Below are 18,630 nucleotides of genomic sequence, written 5' to 3'. Positions count from 1 at the left end.
TAATGCAGTGTCATGTAGTGCAGTGTCATGTAGTGCAGTGTCATGCAGTGCAGTGTCATGTAGTGCAGTGTCATGCAGTGCAGTGTCATGTAGTGCAGTGTCATGTAGTGCAGTGTCATGCAGTGCAGTGTCATGCAGTGTCATGTAATGCAGTGTCATGTAGTGCAGTGTCATGTAGTGCAGTGTCATGCAGTGCAGTGTCATGTAGTGCAGTGTCATGCAGTGCAGTGTCATGTAGTGCAGTGTCATGCAGTGCAGTGTCATGTAGTGCAGTGTCATGTAGTGCAGTGTCATGCAGTGCAGTGTCATGTAGTGCAGTGTCATGTAATGCAGTGTCATGCATGTAGTGAAGTGTCATGTAGTGCAGTGTCATGTAGTGCAGTACTGTACAGTGTAGTGTAGATGAGTAATATGACTATATGTGTGTGTGTATATGTATAGGATATATCTTGAGCTGGTGTGTGTGTATGTACATGTATAAGGATTCACTGGCCAGAAAAAGCCACTTCATAGCTGTGTGGTGTAGACCAGGCTGAATAATTTACCGCTGAATAGTGGCGGTCAATTATTCAGCCTTTCAAGCTATTGAATAGTGCAATCCCAGCACAAGTTGCTATGGCTTCTGCTATAGCATCGCTATCATCACCTTTGGCGATGGGCGTCGAATGGTATGTATATGTGTATGTATATGTGTGTATGTATATGTGTGTTATATATGTGTATGTATATGAGAAAACTCCGTTACGTACGATTCAATTGACCCACGCTGTTGGATAGAGAACATATCCAAGCGCACTCTTTCCCCATCATAGTGCGGGCCATACACTCGCGCTAGGGCGCTTTTCAAAGAATGCCAATCCGAAAATTGCTCACCTGCTTCCAGGGAAGAAATTAGCCAAAGACGCGCATTCCCAGCGAGGTAGCTAGCCGCAAAGTTAACTTGGCTCTCCGGGTCACCTTGAGGTGAGCACTTCAAGGCTAACTCGACCGTAAATACCCATTCTTTGAACTCGGAAGGGTTGCCATGGAAAACATTCGGTTCTCTGGTAACGCGTTTGACGCTCGAGCTTGTCTGGGAGAGAGAACGCGATCGACACGGGGCTAGATCCGGAGGACTTGAGCTTGATGTAGCAGGTAATTGATGTCGTCCAACTGTAGCAGCCACGTTGTCCCGAGCGCGGCGGATCTCACGGAAAGCGGCGTATAGCAGAGCAGTAGCGGCCAGGAGCACAAGGCACGTCAAAGGGCAAACGATGATCTCAACCATCCTCAAGCTACCAGTGTAACAGTATAGACTTGATTGATTGGAGAATTCCTCGAATGATGTTCAAACCAGAGGTTATAAAGCAAAAGAAAGGTGAGAACCGCAGGAGTGAGAATAGTAGGAACACAAGGTGTTACCATAAGACAAGCAAGAAGTGTCAAGGTAAAACTATTACACAAAACTATTACGCAAAACTATATCAGTCTATAACATAATTATTAACAGTATAGACTTGATTGATTGGAGAATTCCTCGAATGATGTTCAAACCAGAGGTTATAAAGCAAAAGAAAGGTGAGAACCGCAGGAGTGAGAATAGTAGGAACACAAGGTGTTACCATAAGACAAGCAAGAAGTGTCAAGGTAAAACTATTACACTCTCCCGGCCCCATAGGAAGCCCAAGGTTCTATATGTGATAACACAATCCAGTTAGGAGATGCAATTGTGGAAAGGGGAATATTAAATAATCACTCATGCACATGCATAACCACATTGAAGTGTAATCCAACTCAACTTCATCACTCTCACAAGGAGATGACGCAAAACTATATCAGTCTATAACATAATTATTAACTATCTCAGTAAGAGATGCATATGGCTCAGCCCAGTTAGATCAAGGCTGCTGTCGTTGTGAGGCTAGATAGTTCTGCAGCGGTTTAATATTCCGACCAGACTCATCACATAGGTTGCCAGCGGGCTCCCACGTAGCTTCGCTGCTGGGGTAACCCTTCCAATGCACCAGGAAGTGTTGCTCACCACTGCGGTGTCGGTGATTCAAAACGGCTTCGACAACATAGCGTGTGTGTCCATCTAGATCTGTGAAGGGCGGAGGCGGGGGTTTGTGTCTTCCAGGAATCGTGTTCTCTTCGTAGCGTTTAAGAGCAGTGACATTAAACACGGGATGGCAGCGAAGTTCACGGGGTAGTTCCAAGCGAAAAGCATTCGCTCCAATCTTAGCCTGGATACGATACGGACCAAACCACTTGGGTTGCAACTTCCGAGAGGGCTGGCCACGAGCTTCCGGGGTCAGTAGAAAGTCTCTGTAGACAAGAACGCTATCACCAACCTTCAAATCACTGGGCGTTCTCGTCTGGTCTGCGTATAGAGCTTGCCTTGCCTGGGCGTCGAGCATAGCATCTCGAGCTATCCTTAGTGCGGCTTCCTGCTCATGAAGCCAATCGACCGAATCACTCCTTTCCCCTCCCGTAAGAATGAATTCGGGCGGGGACTTAGGGTCAAACCCATAGTTCAGATAGAACGGTGTATTAGCTACAGATGACTGTTGTGAACTATTTATTGCAAACTCGCAGAGTGGTAGAAGCGAATCCCAATTGTCCTGTCTCAAGTTCACAAATGCTCTTAGAACATCTCCCACTTGCCGGTTAACTCTCTCTGTCAAACCATCCGTTTGAGGGTGGTTAGCAGTGCTGAATGCCAATTTAGTTCCTAGCTGAGAGAATACTTCTTTGAAAAAAGCTGCAGTGAATCGTGGATCGCGATCGGAAACAATGGTTGAGCTCAGCCCGTGCAGACGAAACACGTTTTGAATGTACAGTTGAGCGCTGCCCTTAGCATCAATCTTCGAGTTTGTTGGAACAAGATGTACGCATTTCGTAAGTCGGTCCACAAAGGTGTAAATTGCGTCGAAGCCACGAGAAGTAAGGGGCAATCCAACAATAAAATCCATTGAGATATCCTGCCAAGGACTATTAGGTATTGGAAGTGACTGGAGAAGCCCTGTTCGTGGCTGACCTCCCTTCGTTCGCTGGCAGAGATCACAGGTTTTGACAAGTCTCTTGATATCGAGACCCATTCGGGGCCAGTAGAAAAAACGTGCTAGGCGGAAGTACGTTCGATCACGACCCGGGTGGCCAGCCGTTGCACACTCATGGTGTTCTTGAATGAGCTTTAACCGGACACCGCACTGTGGTATGCACAACCGGTTATTGGGGGATGCCTTGAGGTACAAGCGATCAGTGGATTCGTCCCAATAATAGCGATCATGCAAATTATCTCGGAGAGAATGCTTCAATCTTTCTATGATGGGAGTTAGCTCTTTGTCTCTCTGGTAGGCATCTGATATTGTATTGGACACGTCATCATTCATTGCTAAAGCATACTCAATAGCATTCAAACGTGGTACTGCATTCTCCACGAGGTTACTCTCATGGAGATCTGGGCGACGCGAAAGGGGATCTGCAGGGTTCTCTCTGCCGGGTCTGTGACGGACTGTGTAGTTATAGTCAGCTAGGAATTCAACCCATCGCGCCTCTCTCTTTGTAATGCTTGGTTTTGTTTTCAGATAAACTACCGCCATGTTGTCTGTAATGACCTCAAAGTGTTGAAAGAGGTAGATGCGCCAGGTCTTTAGCGCAAACACTACGGCCAATGTTTCTCTTTCTGTAGCTGTATAATTCTGTTCCGCAGCAGACAATTTTCGGCTAGCATAAGCCACTGGATGCCAGGCATCTTCCTCTAGTTCTTGGAGAAGAACACATCCCAAGGCGAAATCGCTTGCATCTGTTACCACTCTGAATGGTCGGTTCACATCAGCCAGCCGCAATAGGGGCGCATTCAACAAGGCATGCTTTAGCGATTCAAAGGCATGTTGCCGAGAGCTGTTCCACTCGAATCGTGCATGTTTTCCCGTTATCTCCTCTAAGTTCTTAGAGAGCGATGAGTATTGATCTATGAATCGCCTAAAATAATTCGTAAATCCAAGAAATTGCCTCACCTCTGTGACGGAAGTCGGAGCGGGCCAGACCTTTACTGCGGCAATCTTGTCTGGGTCAGGGGCGATGTGCAGTCCATCGATGCAATGTCCCAGGAACCGCACACTCTCCACGCCAAATTCACATTTTGACCGTTTGCAAAATAACTGGTTGTCCCGGAGCACGCTCAATACCGACCGGACATGCTGCATATGCTCCGACCACGTTTTGCTGAAGATGAGTATGTCATCTAGGAACACGACTACGAACTCCCTCAGATATGGTTGAAGAATCGTATTCATCATGGATTGAAATGTTGCCGGTGCATTGGTGAGACCAAATCCCATGACCCTAAATTGGTAATGCCCAAAGGGAGTGTTAATCGCGGTTTTGGGCACGTCCTCAGCTTGAATGCGAATCTGATTATACCCTGATCGGAGGTCTAGTTTCGTGAAGTACCTAGCGCCCTGTACGGTATCGAATAAATCATCCACATTGGGCAAGCACGCCTTGTTCTTAACAGTTATCTTGTTTAGCTCCCTCCAATCGCAGACCATGCGTAACGAACCATCAGCTTTCTTGACAAAAAACACCGGTGCACCAAAGGGGGACTTACTTGGTTCTACGAAACCCTTTTTCAAGAGTTCTGTGAGCTGTTTCTTCAATTCCTCCATTTCTGGCCTGGGCAGGCGATAGGCAGGTCGCGATGGGGGTGATGAGCCTTCCTCCAGGCGGATTTCGTGGTCTACAGACCTCTCTGGTGGGAGTCTAGCTGGCAGATCATCCGGGAAAAGATCGTCATAGTCACGGAACATGGCCTTGAGATCTGGGTGCTCGTTCTGAGTGGATTTGTCGGGAGGTTCCTTGCCAATGCCGTCTTCTACGCTGACCCACGCCAGAACACCTTCGTCCCCACTCCTAAGGGCATGCCTAGCCTGACGACCAGATATGAACATCGCCTCCACAGGAGCGGTCGGTTCGCTTTGACTGGGCGACGCACAAGGCAAACCATTCGAGTTCAACCTGACTTCATTCGTCCGGAAGTTTATGTCTGGATTGTTACGCGTTAACCAAGGTTTCCCCAATATAGCGTCATAGCGATGAAGGGGGAACACCGTGAAGGTTTGGTTATCGCTGAAGTCGCCTACGATAACCTTCAATTCATGGGTCGTCTCCATGGGAAACGAGCTTGATGCTCCATCAGCCAGCGTGACATTCAGGTTTTCCGAGCCAATTTCGGTTGGCAGGTTAACTCTCCTGGCAAACTGTTCGGCAATGAAATCATGGGTCGAGCCCGAATCTATTAACATAAGCGCGCGACGACCGTTGATTTTGCCTTCTACACGCAGGAGCTCATGTTCCGTTTCCACATTGACGCTGGTAACCTGGGCCTCAATAGTTGGTGTAACATCTCGCTTGAAATTGGCTTCGGAGCATTCAGCATCATCGTCAACATCCTCCACAGCGAGGCTACTGAATCGGTTACGGGTAGAGACGGAGCACACACTACACGCAGGTGATGCCTTTTCTTGCTGCGTCAGTAATCGCATCGGCCTTACTGACGTCCACCGTTTGGGTGATCTCGATGCTGCGGGCAATTCTGGGCCATATGGCCTGGTCGACGACATGCGAAGCAGCCCCCCTGGGCTCGTAATGTCTCACGTTCCTCGGGGCTTAGTTTTGTTAGCTTTTTGCTACCTGATGGTGGTGCGAATCCCGGCGCGGTCGCCAGTGGTGGTCTGCGCTGAAATCGGCTGTCTGAGGCGACTGCTAGCGCTGACTGAACGGCGGCTGACAGTGTAGTGGGGTGTTCCTTCACTACCAAGGTCCGCATGTTACCGTGCAGGCCGTTGACAAATAGCAAGGCTCTGGAGAGTTCGTCAAGTTCCGGCACCTGTAAACTTAGCCGAGAAAACTCCGTTACGTACGATTCAATTGACCCACGCTGTTGGATAGAGAACATATCCAACCGCACTCTTTCCCCATCATAGTGCGGGCCATACACTCGCGCTAGGGCGCTTTTCAAAGAATGCCAATCCGAAAATTGCTCACCTGCTTCCAGGGAAGAAATTAGCCAAAGACGCGCATTCCCAGCGAGGTAGCTAGCCGCAAAGTTAACTTGGCTCTCCGGGTCACCTTGAGGTGAGCACTTCAAGGCTAACTCGACCGTAAATACCCATTCTTTGAACTCGGAAGGGTTGCCATGGAAAACATTCGGTTCTCTGGTAACGCGTTTGACGCTCGAGCTTGTCTGGGAGAGAGAACGCGATCGACACGGGGCTAGATCCGGAGGACTTGAGCTTGATGTAGCAGGTAATTGATGTCGTCCAACTGTAGCAGCCACGTTGTCCCGAGCGCGGCGGATCTCACGGAAAGCAAAGTATCAGCAAGTACAGTCATGTAGTACAATTTGTTCCCAAAATAACTTCGGGACAGTCTGTTCATGGTTTTCATTTGTATTGGACTCGTTCTCTACACTTGCGATAATTTAGCGGCAATTCTAACGTTGTAGCGTTGTTCTCTTGTAATTTAGTGGAACCTGTATTGAGTAACTGAGTTTTATGTTTCGTTACATTGTCGTCAGATCTCCTGTGTACCGGTTTTGTGGCACAATGATTATAGCCATTATATTTGGTCGTCTCCATTCTTGTGCAATCATGCGTACATGTATGTAGGTTGGTTCTCTTCATGTTATTGTGACCAATTTCATAGATGTTGGTTGCCTTGTTGCTTTCTCTCCCCTCTCCTCTCACCCAAGCCATTCTGCATAAGCGAAGCTGTGGACGCAGCATACTGCTGCTACACTTCAACGCGGGAATGCGTATAATAATAATAATAATGTATATGTGTGTTATATATGTGTATGTATATGTGTATGTATATGTGTATGTATATGTGTGTATGTATATGTGTGTTCTCGTTTGTTTGCTTTTCTCTAGATCCTTTCCGACAAACCTTCAACCTGGGCGTGTTTGTCAATGACAAGATCTATGATCTCATCTTACGTGTGTTCAGAGGTGCACACCATCACTTGTCAGTCCCCACCAGTGCTAACTTTCAGGACATTCGGGTATGCCGCCACTAGCTGCTGATATGAACGTGCACACACACACACACACACACACACACACACACACACACACACACACACACACACACACACACACACACACACACACACCGTTGGAAAGCCCACAAAGGGCCACATCACCTTTGATCGTGATAGCATATAATGTAGGTGGGACACTGGCTCCAGTACCAAGATAAGTCATTTTGCAAAGTGAAATTATGACCACGGGTTCAGACGACAACTCTCAGCGTGGCTTGGCTTGGTTTTTTTGTGATGGCCGTGATTGTGGCAGTTCTTCCCGTACTGGGCAGGCGTATGCCACTGTAATGGAGATGATGTCCTGTTGTGGACATGGAAATCTGGTCTGAGGTCAAGCGCCCCAGGATGCTGGCCATGTAGCTGTGAGTACACATACGATCAACGCGTGCACTGCATGCAATGTTCTGTACGCACTGAGGGCGTTGGCCCCGCGTCTTTCGACAGCATTTCCATGTCGACGACGGTAGTTATGCTAATCTACACACATGCACAGGCTTCCATTAGCCTTTTATCAAGTCATATGGTATGATCATGTTTTAGCTGTTGCCTCCGCTCAGAGATGTTGTGCTTGTCTTTTTTCTTTGCCGCCGCTGCTGCTGCTGCTGCTGTATCTAGACGCACGTATTCTCTCCCTATCATCTGATGGGTCGTGGCCAGGTGCAAGTACCACCCAAGACATGCACACACTGCGCTGTCCAGGGGCAGCACTTCTCCTGGGAATGTGACAAGAAGACTATGGTGAGCATCGTGTTGTTAAAATCATTTAAAATCATTACAGTGCAAATATCACTTATCCTGCGGCAAGTTTGCACCATCACAAGTCACAGCAGACCTCGAATTTGTCCCGTACATCCAAACAAGTCTAATGTCTGCAGCTAAAATACTTTTAAAAATAGAATTTAAAAAGCACATGAATAATTATCAAGAAAAACGACCAAAGGTTGAATTGTTATCCATAGTTGTCCAACACTGACAATTATAAGCAAGCTCCTGGTGAGTCACAACGTGCAGCAGTCATTAGAGAGGTTCTGCGAAACGAAAATGCGTACAAACTTTCGCTCTACATCATGAAGTGAGAAACTTTGCACGATCTTTCGCAACTTTTTTGGACGCGAAACTTGCATGAAACACAAAATGACTTTTCACGAGAAGTTTCGTTGGATCATAGCTAGCTCCTCCGTTGAGGCAGTTTCTGGATTGCACTCCATGCTGTTTCCTCTCAAATAGTCTTGGAACAGTCAATTTTTACCTAGAATAAAACGCACCGAAAATTTCGGTACTACAAGTACAGTACTAGTTCGCTTACCTGGAAAACGGGTTTACCGAAAATTTCCCTCCGCCGAACCGCCGATTTTGGAGTATACCGATAATATTACACCACCGAACATTTCTGCTTGTACAGTGAATAGTGTTATGTGCCCCGCCTGGTGCACTACAGTCTCTTTTGCACAATCAAACGATGGTTTTAAATTCTGCAAGTTCTACTTTTGCCCCGGCAAACTTTGCAACAATGTTGCGAAGACTTTGCCGGAATCCGCGGAAAAGGTGGACGTTTTCCGAATCTGTCGTGGCCACGAGGTCATGAAGTTCTGTGGGGACAGGTGAGGTGTGTGCAGTGGCAGCAAGCTGTGCGAGTTCTCATTGTCATGCAGATGAATGAAGCTACATGTGGTCGAACTAGTCTGGCTTGTTGCTCGTTTCATCGGTGCTTCTACAACTACTAGCCACCTAAGGGGTCGTCACAAGGGTTTTTGATCGTCGCTGAAGCGAATTATTGTTAATTTGAGGGGGGGGGGGGTTGTGAGCCGAAATTGCATGTCAACCGACACTGTGTTGATATCCGTCGTCCAGCATAGCAAGCTGCGTTCATTTTACAGTGGTGAGGGGGTCTGAGTACGATATGAACAATGTGTGTTTCAGGGACGACAAACAACTTTCGTGACGACACCTAACCTGCCTTGTATGCACGTGCACACACGTATACGTGCATACAGGTGTGGTGCCTTGACTGTGGATGAGCTCTGCTAGTGTCACATGTTTGCCTTGCTCTGACTTGCTCGGGATCATTCAAAAACCTGGCTCTTGATCAATAATTATAAGTTCTATCGCACCCAGAAATCCTTGGAAATTGAGGCGTTTTTGGTTTTTTGTCTCTTCCATCTCCTTCCCGTCGACTGATTGGGTGTGTTTCTCTTGTCACAGGAGTCCTCAAATTCAGCCGCTGGAGATCAAGGATGAGCCCAGTGGCGGCAAGAGGCATGAATGAGCCAGTACCAGTACATGTGCGCCGTGGGCCCTTACGCACGCGCTGGGACAATAGGCACGGGGAAACCCAATGTGGCCGTGCGGCCCGGCACATACACACACCTCCTGACATTGACAGTGTGATGATGGTGATGGTGGCGATGGTGAGCACGGGGAATGCGGTCTGGAGCAGCCAGACACCGACCGCCAAGGGCCAAGTACCAGTACCGTGTGTCACGCTGCACCTGCTGCAAATGCAGTACACACTCTGCAGTACACACTCTGCTGTACACACTGTGCTGTACATGCTGTGCAGTACACAGTGGTGGACCCATGCAGCGGCCGCACCTGCTGGTGCCAGTGTCTGCTGCCATGGTTACCCAGCCAGCACAACCACCTTCGGCACCTGGTCAGCAATGTAGCCGCCGCAGCCTCCGCTGCTGCAGTAGAGTGGCTACAGCTAGCCTGGTGATCAACTTTGCAACTTTCTACGTCTGGTCCGCAGACAACAGACAAACTGAGATTCGTGATCATTCTCCTTCTCCTCCCTTTCCATAGAACGTTTTACATATTATTTTCCAAGGCGTGCGTGCTTGCTCGCCTGTGTGTGTGTGTGTGTGTGTGTGTGTGTGTGTGTGTGTGTGTGTGTGTGTGTGTGTGTGTGTGTGTGTGTGTGTGTGTGTGTGTGTGTGTGTGTGTGTGTGTTGATTGATTCTCACGTCTTCTTGCACATCTGCTCTCCAACCATGGCTTCTGAGATGTATGTACTAGTCCTTGTGTAGGAATGAGCTGAGCTTGCCAAGTGGGTAGGTTCCGTGTGTTCACCAACAACAGCGGCACATGTGCTATGGATACGAAATATCTCAGAGCGCCTGTTTTGAGTGCTATGGCAACACTGCTGCTTGCTAGTTTACAATGGTGACTGTGAGCAATGCTGTCGTGGTCGAGTCTACATGGTCTACGTGAGTAAGTGTATGTGTGTGTGTGTGTGTGTGTGTGTGTGTGTGTGTGTGGTGTGTGTGTGTGTGTGTGTGTACGTGCGTGTGTGTGTGTGCGTGTGTGCATGTGTGTGTGTGTGTGTGTGTGTGTGTGTGTGTGTGTGTGTGTGTGTGTGCCAGCTAGTTCGGTTGGTAGGTACACGTATGCCTGATTGTGTTGGGTCTGTTGCCAACAGGCTCGGCTGCTTGAAGGTGTAATGTTGTACCTGCCACCTTTGTTGGTTCCAGGGTTCATATACTTTCTATTTGAAGTATACATACCTGTTAACCATGGACTGCTTCTGGCTAGATTAACTCTTGTGTAATCAATGGTGCTAGTGAAGCTTTTATCAGATCCACTCTGATTTAGCCACTCACACTAGTAGCAAATATTACCTTCACTGGGGGCCGGGGTAACTGCAGTTGGATCCCAGGACGGATACCCTGATGCCGTCAATCCTTTTTCTGCACCTTGTCCTCACCCACTTACTGAGGTGTGGTGAGCCCATAAGTGGGATCATTTTCAAGTCCACCCAGAGTTTTGGGGATTTCAGGGGGTGTCGGCCGTTGGGCGGTTCAATAACCAGTTGAGTCATCTTTCCAAGATTCCTTTTGAGTCACTCTCCCCTCTCCCCGGGGGACTCACATGACCAGTTTTGGCAGTGAGCAACAAGTAAGTAAGTAAGTAAGTAAGTGTGTGTGTGTGTGTGTTGTGTGTGTGTGTGCATGTGTGTGTGTGGTGTGTGTGTGTGTGTGTGTGTGTGTATGTGTGTGATTGTGCGAGTGTGGGTGTGGGTATGATTGTGTGAGTGTATGGGTGTGGGTGTAGTTGCTATGTCTAACATAGCTGTTCGCTATCATCGCTCCCGCGATGGGCATGTCTGAGGGTGTACGTGTGAGTGCTGGCTGCCTACCACTTGTGACTGTGTGGGGATGCAGTGTGGGGATGCAACATCCCCTCAGCGGAAGGGAGCAAAGACTGTGAGGCCTTTTGGAGACACACTTTGCCTTCCTGGATGTAATGCCTGTGTCCATGGTGTCCAGCTGTAGGAACTTGACTAACAAACTAACTGTGAGCCCTACAACAGTACAAGGCTACATTCTACAGCAGGTAGTGGTACAGACTTTGTACCACTACTAATATACTTTCAGCATGGCATGTCTCTGTAAGCCTACATTATAATCGTCGAGACGACAAGAGTTATTAGTACACAAAGTCACAATGTCATGTAATAGTACTAATACTCTTGCTTTCAGGTACAGTGGCAAGTAACAAGTTAGTGAGGTGTACTGTACAATGACTATTATGTACATGTACGTGTAGATCTACGTCTTGATCTTTGTTACCCAGCATGCCATGGTTACGGCTAGTATGAAATCTTTGCAACGCACTATTGACCTGTATTGTTTCGTTGACACTGTCACAATAGTAAAAATAGTTCGTGGTTCACGAATTTGTTTGGACGATATCGTAGACCTGCTAAGTACTAGTCGAGAAGAAAAGCTTGCTTGCCGCCAGCCGTGTGGATGAGTCGACAAGGATACGACCAGAAGTGCTTAGTGGGAAGAATCTGCCGAGGTCAGCTACAGCTAGGACACCACGCATGAGCCATGATCTATTCTTGGTGATAACCATGATAACACGGTTAGCGGACCGAGTGGGTGGCTGCAAGCTGCTTCTCGGTCACGGACGTGTCCGTACGATCCGTAGCTTCCTCAGGTTCGACTACAACAGACAGTCAACTATTACTTACTAGCTATTACCAGATTACTTACTGCCACTGGTACCATGGCATGGGCATGGTCGTCGCAGTCACGAAGTGATAGTTTCTGATAGCGCATGGCCCGCCAGAAGATACGTGTACCTCGCTACTGTAGAACTACGCAGCAGTTGCTGTCACAAGTCTAGTACAGACTGTCAGTGTAACTGTTAGCTCCATCACTGCATCAGGAAGTAGTAAAATTACCTCCATGCTGCGTGGTAGCGCGATGGAGGGTTGTGAGCATTTGCAGTTACTAGTATTACTATCCGTGCTCCTAGCGGCGGCTGCTGGGAGCTTCTTGTCGCGGTACTGGGCTCCTTGCATCGCGCCAAACCGGACACGCTCTTGACAGGCTGGACTGCAGTGATTTCAGCCAAGGCGAGCAGTTCGGTAAGAAGCTAATCTACATGCATGACTTTGTACACATGACCCCAACTTGGGGCCAAGGAACTCGCTAGGCAAATATGAACGTCGTCTCGCCAGTACAGCAGGGTGCAGTACTGATACTGGTGCAGCTAGTATAGACGGGAATTGGAAATCCGATACCGCCTGCTCTACCCTTTGGCCTTTAGGCATGATCACTCCCAGCAGCTACAGATCCAGTGTAGATGATAGCAAGGCAAGTGTCACTGCATTATCACAGTCTGGATCAGGTTTCAAAGGAGTGTGTTGATTCAGTTTCCCAAGACAACAACTAAGGACAGCTAGATTGCGTCAAATTACTGATGCACGCAGGGGCGCATACGGTTTTGTGAATTGTACCGAGGCATAAGCAGCTTGCCCTTAGAGTGGTCACTAGCTTAGTGGCTAACACATTGGTCTTCGTGGCCACTGGTCTAATTGACACAGAGCCAACAACCGGTCCGGACCCACTGGCCACCGACCGCCACGTTGGCAAACCTCCCGTCCCGTGGCAGGAAAAGCTTAGGAAGTGATGTGGTCTCGGAAGGGTGGCGTCAGCTTTGTCACGCTGATGATACTCGTTGTGAATGCAATTGGAATGAGCCGTTGCCAATCTTGCAGTCCTTCTGCTTTCCCAGACACAAGTAATGTGAGGACATTCCTTGATGGAACAGCCAGTGGTAGCAAAGATCACCTCCGCTATGTGGCAAGCCTCTTCCAGCAGATGAGTAGTGCACAAGCAAACTGCTCGGCCGATGCCAGCAGGACACGATCTACCTTCACCACCATTCCTAACCGTGTGTTTGCTGATGGTTTTCAAAGCAGAGTTTTTGAACAGCAGGAAGTGTTCTCCGTCAGCAACGCACAGCTCCTCAACAATTTACTTTTGTCTGCTCCGCCAACTGCCAACAATGCTAGCTCAGCTAAGCAATCTTACTGCTTTGCTGAAAGTGGTGACCAATGTACTGATTGCAACATCTGGCAAAATGACCTGTACTTCAATTCTCATCTGAGAGCTACACTGGAAGCCAGGCCTGATGCAACTGCAGTTGGTACCTGCTTCAAAACAGGGCCAACTACCATGGACTGCCGAGAGGCAACAGCTGTTGCGTCCAAGAACATATCTATCAGCCGCCAGTCAAGTGTGAACACTGGTTCATGCAGTGAATCATGGAAGTGGCAAAAGCCATTGGACATCTTCAATGCTCAACAAGCAAACGGTAGCTTTAGCAAGTCAAGCATGACAAATATAGTCAGTGATGTTTATCAACGTAATCAAACCGTGTATTATGTGACCCGAAACACCTCTGCGTGGAGCGATGTTATCTCTCAGTGCTATGAGGACGGTAGGACTGAATGGGTCCATATCCACACCGTTCCTGTCATAGTGAATTGCACAACACGTCTTGCATCTGCTAAGCTTTGCACCACAGCTGAGGTGGGCAAGCTTGTGATAGTGGGGTCCTCTTGGACAGCCTTCTCTCTACGCACAGCATACAACTTGACACAGTGTCCAGCTAGCAGCAGTGGGCCTCAAAATGATGTGTTCGTTGGATCAGCGGCATGCGGCCAGGCTAACGTTGCTGGTGATTTGACTGAGTTGTTGCAGTGTGTGAACCGTCCCAGTGGATTCCAGCCAAACAGTTATGCCTGTAGCTGTCCGGGTGCCATGCATCTGGTTGATTCGCAAGAGTCGAATACGGTTGTTTTGTCTGGACAACGGGTCTCCTACCTTGGCAGTTACATAGCGTCGCGCGTCGGATCTGGTGTGAAGCAGATCAGTGTCAGCACATGCCAGGCTTGTCAGCCCGGCTGCCGTAGCTGTATTGATGCACAAGTGTGTCTACGCAGCGATGATCCAGCGCTCCGTATTCCTATCGTCAGCGTCAGTGCCGTGTTCCTGGCTGCTGTTGTTGTCCTTGCGCTGTACATCTACAAAGTCCGTCTAACAAACGTCATCCAATCCGCATTGCCGCCGTACCTATTTGGCATTCTGGTCGGCGGTGTCTTTACCAACCTTGAAGCATTCATTACATTCCACCCGCCCCATGATGTACTCTGCGCGCTGCAGCCCTGGCTTCGGCATGTTGCGTTTGTCCTCACGTTTGGCTTTCTGTTCGGCAAGATCTGGCGCGTTCACGTCTTGGCCAGGATAGCGCCAGGCCGCATCCGAGTTGGTGCTCTTGATGCCAGCATCCAGCGGTTTGTTCTGGCCATTCTTGGGCTGACGGTGCTGTACCTGACTATCTGGACAGCCACTGGACGGGCCACTGTGGAGATCATGTACGATGGTCAAGATAGGAGCTACGCCAGGTGCAGTGTGGACTACTGGCGCTACATCATTCACGGAGGTGAGTTCAAACACCGCTAGCCTGGCCAGCCAAACTGTTCTATTTGCCAACTTTTCAGTGGAACTCAGGTACTGTTCGCAAGCCCAGCACTGAACTACTGTGTGTGTAGCTGTAGTAGGAGTCTGATGATGACCCCAGGCCGAAGGTTCGATTAAGATTTGTCTTCTTATTGTAGCATAGAGACGAACTACTACTGTTATCTAAATAGTGATGATCGAGAGCTTGATTGACTGCATGCATATGCAGTAGAGAATACTAGAGAATAGTAGAGATGCTTAATGGAAGCCAAACAATTTGCAAGTAGATCTACAGGATGCTTGTTTGTGCAGCAACCTGTAACCTATCGCAGACTTTACCTTAGATTTTGTTCGGTAGTTTATGCTACGCTTGGTGTATGGTTAGGGTTAGGCTAGGTCAGGATGTGGTTAAGATCAGGATCAGGGTTTGGGTTTGGGGCAAGCCGACTGCTATAATTACAAAGCTGTAGTTGAAGCATGTGCTGACTCTGCTCTCCCTCAATTCTTGCAGCGGAGTTCCTATTCTTGCTGATGGGTTGCGTCGTCGCTCACCTTACCCGCCGGCTCGTCTTGGATTGGAGCGAGTTCAAGTTTCTTCTTGCCGCCTTTGCCAACGCCGCCGTCGCCAAGGGCCTGATCGGTGTGTTCTACTTCACCCTGCTGCCGAACAAGTACGCCGACTATCTGTACCTGCTGCAGTTCTTTGACAACCTGCTCACCGTCGACGCTCTGCTGATCATTGTGTTTGCTCCGAAGGTTAGCTGTTGATTACCGCTGTTGGTTAGTTTTGGTAAACACTAATAGCTAAATATATACAGTCATGTGTATGCAAGTACCATAAAGTCCGCTGCAGACGCCCACCCCGTTTTTGCAAGATCTGTTGGCCTCTACGCACTGTCAGACCCCATGCACTGTCACCGCTATCGTACGAAAGTGCATCTCACACCGTAGCGCGAAGAGCGCTTTGCTACGGTAAACTATGTCCGCTTTCCTGGTTTCAAAATGTCTTTGGGCACTAGCTCGTAGAATCACCGTTGAGTTCATCGTGGCACTGCAGATCTTTCATGATTTGAAAACCAGATAGATTCTACGGCGTCACCACAGATGGACGTTGTGATACCCTCCACACTTGGCCATGCAGTTATGGTTCCATAGGCGAAAACGCCATTCATCGTACATGACTCATGAGTATGATAATGGCTTCACTATACAGCCACGGTATGTCTGAATGCTGGTGATGGCAGAGTTAGTAGTCACTATACAGTATGTATGAATGCTGGTGAGGGCAGAGTTAGTTCTTTTTACTGCTTTATACAGTATGTGTGTACGGTTTTAGGGGGGGGGGGCTCAGAAAGACTGTATTGTACGGTTCCGATAAATGGCGACAAGTATCATCGGGTCGGCCCCTTAGTCAACTCGTTCGTTTTCCCAACTGCTGCTTTCCAGGTCTACATGATTCAACGGCAGAAAGGTGATCGTGAGATTGGGCCGACCATTTCCATGAAGCTCCCTCCAAAAGAATCCAAGCCCGATGCGGGTGAGAGTGAGCAGGTCCACACCGAAGTAGCACTACACGAGCACGTCGATGTAAGGCCAGAAGCTGGAGCTGGAGCTGTGGAACGAAATGAGTCTTCCCCGGGCAGAGGAGCGGGATCGCCAGTGCCCGTAGCTGATATTGGAATCCTGGATGTCATGTGTGGCTGTTTCTGCGGCGTGCTGAAAGCGGTAAGGTGACCGACTGCATGTGCCGGTAGACAGTGCGACGGTGTCTGACAGGTCACTGCACTTACTACTACCTTGGGAACTCTGAGACGTTTTGGCCACTTTTTTTCACACAGGGTGGAATTGCATGTTTCTGTTCCGGACACTGAAGACTTTTGTGCGTTCTTTTTTTTGTTTTGTTTAAATGTACACGTGTATGTTTTAGCACATTGTTACGCATATACGATACTGTGTTACCCGCGGGGTTTCATTCACTTACAGGAATGGTCTGTGGACGATGGCGCGACTGCGGGGACCGAGACCGGGAGACCGTTAGACGTCCTGGCGACCCAGTTCACCGTTGCCAATGCAAGTCCAGCGACAACCGAGGGAAATACCACCTCAGCGGCCAGTGCCAGCCCCGCCATGACAGACCAGCACGATGGAGGAAAGAAGACTGGCGAGGACGAGGAGAAACAAAGCGGCGCCACCGCCACTTAAGACCTGCCATACATGGTGAACTACATGGATAACGTGGAGCTAGGCACCACCTAATCACGATTACCCGGAACGCAACTGGCTGTCACAAACCCAGGCACGCAGTGATCATCGGTCAGGGTAGCAATGGGGTATGCACACCGCGATTGATTTGTCGAATCACTGCTCAACCGCATTGCCGGAGCACCGGCAGCAGTGGACAGCAGTTGAAACTTGTCTGAGGCCCCAAGGAATGGAAGGCTGTGCCAGTGATGAAACTGAGACTGAAATACATAAGTTACGTTGCAATCCTTACAATTATATGTACATGTACATTGTGTATGGGCCTTGGTCACTCGGTGAATATATTCACCTCCGGAAAATCCGTACTTTTCTAGTATCTGTGTAAATTGGCGCAGCGTTTCCATTTCCATTATTGCTGTTGAAGCCGCTGACCATCTGCTGACCACCTGCTCGCAATTTGCCTCCGGATACTTATTATTATTATTGTTTCCGAAATAATCTGTTGCATGAGCATGCAGTACATGTACAGCAGAGAGTGCATTGACAAACTTTGGAGGTCTACACGAATAGTGCTCATGTGATCTTGTCACAGGTTTTCAAATACGCTGCCAATCAGCGTTGCCCGTGCGCACGCATTTCTTCGGTTTAAAAAAATATATAAATAAGGCCATGGTAAAAAATATCTTTGATTCTCAAGTACGCGCGCATCGATTTTTGGTGGCGCACCGACGATTTTTTTTATTTCTATGCATGCATATGCGTGCATGAAAACGGTCAATGCGAAAGGCATGAATCCGGGAGTAGTAGTAAAATACCGGTATTTTTCTACTCCCTGGCCTGAATAATAAAATAATTATAAATTAATTATGAACCTGTGACGTACACATGTGTGACCCTATCTTTGGAAATAAAAAAATTGTGGGAATTAAAATAAAAAATCGCTCGCTCGCACCGATTTCCACAGGCTCATGACCTGAGAATCAACTTTATTTTTTACCATGGCCTAACTTATAATGATGTTTGGCTTGGCACTGGCGACTAAACTGGATCATGTGACCGAACAGCAATGTGCCTACTAGTACCTCACTCAATACTGCTCAAGTGACAATGCAATGCTGGGTTTGGTACGCTTGCATGATTCGCTGCTTCTGTTTCCACTTGTAACGTTATGTAGTGCTACTATAACTATACAGTGTAGTTCCAGCCGATCATATCAGGTACTCATACCCGGTACTGGCAGTGCAGGGTAGCAGTACTGTTTGCTGCTAGGAGGGTCACTAGGGAATTGCTGTCTCCTAGCATGAAAACAAGAGAGGCAATGAGCTGCTTATCAGAACTTGGTAAGGTTTCAACCTTCCCTTGCTTTTCGGCGTGCATTTCCCTTCAACATCAGAATTGCCAGAAGGCCTCCACAGCATGTGAAGGAGGCCGGTCTTATATATTTCCACTCGCAACTGGAGCAAACGGCATAGATTTTCGGCATGCATGTATGTGTATGTGTGTGGGAGGGGTACAATGTGCACGCTCTGCATTCCTACCATCCGTTCGCCATGTTCTGTCGGATGATGTGGTTATACTTGTAATATTACA

At 48.3% G+C, this 18,630-nt stretch overlaps 2 protein-coding genes across 3 annotated transcripts in view; both read left to right on the top strand.

The window, feature by feature from the left end:
* LOC135804675 (terminal uridylyltransferase 7-like) overlaps window positions 1–10,277 on the top strand; it is a 23,252-nt gene extending 12,975 nt beyond the window's left edge. Inside the window, exons 13-16 of one of the 2 annotated variants that reach the window (XM_065318597.1) lie at window positions 6,915–7,045; window positions 7,338–7,446; window positions 7,700–7,822; window positions 9,287–10,277. In XM_065318597.1, coding sequence (XP_065174669.1) covers window positions 6,915–7,045; window positions 7,338–7,446; window positions 7,700–7,809 — 350 coding nt within the window. In that variant the 3' untranslated portion in view covers window positions 7,810–7,822; window positions 9,287–10,277. The remainder of the gene's footprint in view (window positions 1–6,914; window positions 7,046–7,337; window positions 7,447–7,699; window positions 7,823–9,286) is intronic. The other variant, XM_065318598.1, reaches the window with a different exon arrangement.
* Window positions 10,278–12,102: 1,825 nt separating this feature from the next.
* Window positions 12,103–18,228, top strand: LOC135804674 (uncharacterized). The gene is made up of 4 exons (XM_065318596.1): window positions 12,103–14,821; window positions 15,350–15,594; window positions 16,285–16,563; window positions 16,822–18,228. The coding sequence occupies exons 1-4, from the start codon at window positions 13,003–13,005 to the stop codon at window positions 17,038–17,040; spliced, it is 2,562 nt and encodes an 853-aa protein (XP_065174668.1). The 5' UTR covers window positions 12,103–13,002; the 3' UTR covers window positions 17,041–18,228.
* The last annotated feature ends 402 nt before the right edge of the window (window positions 18,229–18,630 follow it).

The sequence above is a fragment of the Sycon ciliatum genome, chromosome 1, assembly GCF_964019385.1.
Source record: "Sycon ciliatum chromosome 1, ocSycCili1.1, whole genome shotgun sequence".
Classification (NCBI taxonomy): domain Eukaryota; kingdom Metazoa; phylum Porifera; class Calcarea; order Leucosolenida; family Sycettidae; genus Sycon; species Sycon ciliatum.
Note: the sequence above shows the minus strand (reverse complement) of the source record. Positions and strands in the feature narration are given on the sequence as shown.

Excerpts from the sequence above, each read along its gene's own strand:
- LOC135804674 (XM_065318596.1), top strand. The coding sequence starts at position 13,003 with ATGTGGTCTCGGAAGGGTGGCGTCAGCTTTGTCACGCTGATGATACTC. Across the intron at positions 14,822-15,349 it reads GCGCTACATCATTCACGGAG|CGGAGTTCCTATTCTTGCTG; the intron begins GTGAGTTCAAAC and ends CAATTCTTGCAG. Across the intron at positions 15,595-16,284 it reads TCATTGTGTTTGCTCCGAAG|GTCTACATGATTCAACGGCA; the intron begins GTTAGCTGTTGA and ends GCTGCTTTCCAG.